The following is a 4,696-nucleotide window of genomic DNA, read 5'->3' on the forward strand; positions in this document are numbered from 1 at the left end:
ATATCTATCTAAAGTGGGAAAGTTGTTGGTTTTACTTTTTTTTTTCTTTTTTGCTTTTTTCCTTTTAGTCAAATAGTCGATATAGTAATTAGGGTTTTATAATAAATTTATAACATCAGAACCACAAACAGAACAGAACGCTCCTGCCGGACAGCCACCAGCCCGCCGCCGCTGCTGCCGCGTTTCTCCGCCACCAACCATCCTCTTTGGCGTTCCTCTTTCGTCATTGTTTTCTGATTTTGCCTCAACTCTCTGGTGATTTTAGGGCTAAAAATGTCCAATTGATTGATTTAATGCAATTATATACTAAATTATTATTATTATACATACACCTAACATTGGCTTCATAATAAATAGTCTTACTTTGTGTATGCGATTAACAATTGGGCTTGTTATAGGATGATTGTTTAGTTTCCCTTTTATTTATTTATGATTCATATTAAGATTAAGGTTTATCAACCTCATTCAGGATCATCAAGCACCACATAGAAAGCCTTTTGTATTTTCATATTGGTTTCAACTTGAATGAATGAATATCAGATTGTTAGTTCGTTAGTTAGTTAGTTATGAGTGTTATTTGACTCACACTTGCTTGCTAACACCTCTTTTTCTTTCAAATTAACTTTTCGCAGTCTGCTACTGGAGTTCTTCTAACTTACAAATGGGTAACATTTTATTCCATTCTATTTTCTGCTTTTCGTATATGACTAGTCTATCAATAATATCATACCTCTGTTTTGCCAGCAGCAGAACCAGGCGAGAAAACTCGTAGGCAGAAACGCAAAGAGGAACGCAAAGGAAATCGATTAGATAATAAGAAGAAAAAGTTTGACTCATGGCTCCAACATAATGTACGGTATTCAAATCTGAAACTTATATACATTGCTCCAACACGATTTTATTCACGTCTTCTTGATTTGCTGTAACATTTTCAGAAAAGTAAAAAGACAATCAGAAATCACAAGCAACAGAAGAATATGCAAAAGACTACTCAAGTTGCAGAACAGAAAGAATTGATAAACGGAGATTTTAAAAAACCGTCAAAAGCTGAGTATGAGGAGGAGGAGTATATGGATACAGAAACTCAAAAAGACGATATATTTGATGATACAGAAGCTTCTAGAAACACTAATAGTACTTCACGTAAGAGGACGGTATCATCAAGAAACGATGATAAAAAAGATACGAGAAAAAAGAAAGCCAAGTTTGAAAAATATTTGGAACTGGAAAACCAAGGTGTCACTTCCGCAAAGGAGGATCTTGAATTGGAAAGAAAACTTGCAAAAAAACTCAAATTGAAAAATAACAAGAAATTAGGGGGAGATGATGACGGACTCAACATGTTGTTTGAGGGAACTTCATCGATATTTGATTCTTTCGAGATTGAAGAAAATACCGACACAGAAGAAGCTTCCAGAAGAAAGAAACATAAGAAGAGTTCAAAGAAAAAGGTGGATCTGGATGCTGAGATTTTGAGTGACGATGATTTGATTGAAGAACATGGAACTGATAATGAAACCGAACATGAAGATAATGATGCTGAAGCTCTAGTAATGGATATACAAGCAAAATATGTGCCACCTCAGCTAAGATCCAAGTCCAGAAATGAATCGGAAGAGTATTCTCAAATTCGAAAACGTGTGCGCGGTATGCAAATATAAGAATTATATACGGATATTTGTCTTACATTGTATTCCTGATTTATTGGTTAATAATCTTAATTTCAGGTCTTTTAAATAGGTTGGGTGAATCCAATGTGGAAGGAATTACAGCCGAAATGTCCTCAATTTTCCAGGTAAGCTTTCTAATTTCATGTATTTTTTTTTTGTAATTTTTTACCATAATAGTTATTCCAATAGTCTCATTTTTCTTCAACTTATCATATGCAGTCTATTAGCCGCAGCGACGGTACTCAAATTATCAGTGAAGAAATTTTGGCATCATGTTCGGGCGGACCTCGTGGTAACGAACAGTTGAGTCTCGTGATTATACCTTACAGATATTATCCATCATTCTGTTTGGTACATAATTACATTTGTACCCTTGCAGGTATGCTGCTGTGTTTGCAGCTTTAGTTTCTGGTTTGGCTTGCTTGGTTGGAATTGACTTTGGTGCTAAGCTACTTGCTTCACTTGCAAAGTGTTTTGAGGTTCATTGAAAGATTTCATTGTTAGATTTTTTTATGCAATTCACATAAAACATTTGGTTTTTAATAAATATTAAATGTTTGTAACAGGATGAGTATCAGAAGGAAGACAATCTTTCCTTGAGGAATCTGACTCTTCTTCTCTCTTATTTGTACATATTTGGAGTTTGCTCAAGGTTATTATTATTCACTCTCTTTTGAAATTTCATATTGGAGTTAAATAGTAATTTATATAATAATTTATTTTCTTATTAATGAAACTTTGTTATAATACCAATTTAGTGATTTAATATACGATTTCATGATGATGCTGAGCTCACGGTTGACCGAGGTCGATGTTTCCACTATCTTGACTGTTCTTAACTGTAAGCTTCTCAATACTTCACTGTCCATTAACTGAGTTGTCCATTAACTGAGTTGTCTAAATTAACTGAGTTGTCTAAATCTTAACTGTAAGCTTCTCAATACTTCACTGTCGATTTATAAGTACTTGTTATCTGCATTCATTAGGTTCTGGGATGCGATTGAGGAGTGACGACCCGGCCGCCATGAAAAACTTTATTGTTAGTATCCAAAACAAGGTGACAGAACTGAAGACTGCAGCTGGAGATAGCCAGGGAAACACTACAAGTAAAAGAGTACGCATATTTTTACTTCATTATTGTTTTTCTCTTTTATATTTGCTGATTTTAGCTTTACCCATACCTTTATTTGCTTCACACGTGACAGATGGAGTTCATGCTTGAAACCATATTTGACATCAAAAACAACAAAAAGAAGGCTAAAGAGGACACTTTACCACATACTCGCATCAAGAAGTGGCTTCAGAAGGTCATTATAGTTTTCTATTTTCTTGTACATTATTATATTGTTTAACATGTTTGAAAAAAATCCTTTTTTACTTGTGTTTATTTTTTTCTCCCAGTTAAGGGTAGAAAGTATTTTAGTTCAGGGATTGAAATGGAGCAAGCTTCTTGACCCTGAGAAAAAAGGCCAATGGTGGTTATCCGGAGAGATGATGTCATCTACCACAAGTTATAATAATAATAATATTGAAAATTTTGCAAAAAAGATGGATAAAGAAAGCTCGGAAGCCCAAAAGTTTCTTCAACTTGCTGCTAGACAAAGAATGAATACAGATGCAAGAAGGGCCATATTTTGTATAATTACAAGTGCGGAGGATTATATTGATGCGTTTGAGAAACTGTTGAGGCTGGATTTGCAAGGGAAACAGGTATGTATCTAATCTATTATGCTCTTAATTATTAAAGATAAAATAATGTCTTTTTTTTTAATTGATAGTTTGCCATGATATTGTAGGATAGAGAGATCATGCGGGTCGTTGTGGAGTGCTGTTTGCAGGAAAAAGTATTCAATAAATATTATTGTGTTCTGGCTTCAAAGTTATGCAATCATGACAAGAACCACAAGTTCACATTACAGGTATTTTTCAATATACATTGTTTAATAAGTCGATTTTTCAATATATATTATTGTTTTATTGTTCAGTACTGCATATGGGACCAATACACGGAACTGGAGTCAATGGAGCTAATGAGATCATTGCATCTGGCAAAGTTTATAGCGGAAATGGTGTCCGGTTTTACACTTTCACTTGCGGTTTTAAAGAAAGCAGATCTACATGACGCCAGAAAACTCACGGCTAAAAAGATAATGCATTTTAAGATGTTTTTTGAGGCTGTTTTTGAGAGTGCTGATAGTCTGGTCTGGAATATATTCAAACGTATTGGTGGGTCCGAACAATATGAAAGCCTTAGAACTGGAATCACGTTTTTCATAGAAAGGTATGTTTTGGGGAACGGAAAACAATTTGCGGGGAAATACAAAATCGCCAAGAAAGCCCTTAAGAGTGTTGAAGAAGAAGACCCGTTTCTTTAAATGATTTTTTTCGTTGGCTGTAAGCTAGAAAGTTTTGTAGCTAGATTTAAAATGATTTTGTTGACAATTTTTATTGTTATTTTGAGATGTTATGAAAAAACTTATTTGATTAAACAAAATGGATATTAATGACGACTTTGTCAAAAAAAAAAAAAAATTGCATTTTTTTTTTCTAATTTTATTATTGCTACACATTATTTTGTAAAGAAACCAAAACCCTTTCTATTTTCTTTTCTTCTTTTTTCTTTTTGGGCAAAGTTATTCACATTTTTGTTTTGTAAAATGCACATTCAATGCTAAATATTGTTGTCACTAATTTGATCTATAAAAAATAATATCTTACTTGTGACGTCTTTTTATAGCTATTAACTCTTAAGCATTGTAAACATAAGTTGTTAACTTTTCAATATAAGTAGCAAATTAATAAATAAATCATGTCCAACAAGCATATTAGCTTGGTTAGTCAATTCACTTAATCCACATAGATAGATTTAGAGAAAAGATGTTAGCTTGGTTAGAGCATTCCCATTTAAATTTTAGTGAAAAACTACGGTATGCCTCCAAATTTAGTGAAGCCCCACTTCACTTCACTCCATTTCCAACTCCCGCCTATCTTCTTCTGGCGATCATCTTCTCCTCCCTTAATCCCTA

General features: G+C 33.6%; 1 protein-coding gene across 2 annotated transcripts; it reads left to right on the forward strand.

Moving 5' to 3' along the window:
* Nucleotides 1–212: 212 nt before the first annotated feature.
* LOC143547956 (uncharacterized) lies at nt 213–4,057 on the forward strand. 2 transcript variants are annotated; one of them, XM_077039244.1, is made up of 14 exons: nt 213–255; nt 633–665; nt 745–851; nt 936–1,647; nt 1,728–1,795; nt 1,890–1,972; nt 2,050–2,149; nt 2,237–2,322; nt 2,429–2,511; nt 2,657–2,784; nt 2,876–2,977; nt 3,072–3,380; nt 3,467–3,589; nt 3,656–4,057. In XM_077039244.1, exons 2-14 carry the CDS (start codon nt 662–664, stop codon nt 4,043–4,045), a joined length of 2,295 nt encoding a protein of 764 aa, XP_076895359.1. In that variant the 5' UTR covers nt 213–255; nt 633–661; the 3' UTR covers nt 4,046–4,057. The 2 variants fall into 2 exon arrangements, with proteins under 2 accessions (XP_076895359.1, XP_076895360.1); XM_077039245.1 differs by having other exon boundaries at nt 748–851.
* Nucleotides 4,058–4,696: the final 639 nt, after the last annotated feature.

Source organism: Bidens hawaiensis, unplaced genomic scaffold (genome assembly GCF_021521415.1).
Source record: "Bidens hawaiensis isolate Kalapana, Puna unplaced genomic scaffold, B.hawaiensis_p1.1 tig00014897_1, whole genome shotgun sequence".
In the NCBI taxonomy this organism is placed as follows: domain Eukaryota; kingdom Viridiplantae; phylum Streptophyta; class Magnoliopsida; order Asterales; family Asteraceae; genus Bidens; species Bidens hawaiensis.

Bases quoted from the DNA above. Each gene is read 5' to 3' on its own strand.
- LOC143547956 (XM_077039244.1), top strand. The intron at 852-935 runs GTACGGTATTCA...TAACATTTTCAG, and splicing joins ACTCATGGCTCCAACATAAT to AAAAGTAAAAAGACAATCAG. The intron at 2,978-3,071 runs GTCATTATAGTT...TTTTTCTCCCAG, and splicing joins TCAAGAAGTGGCTTCAGAAG to TTAAGGGTAGAAAGTATTTT.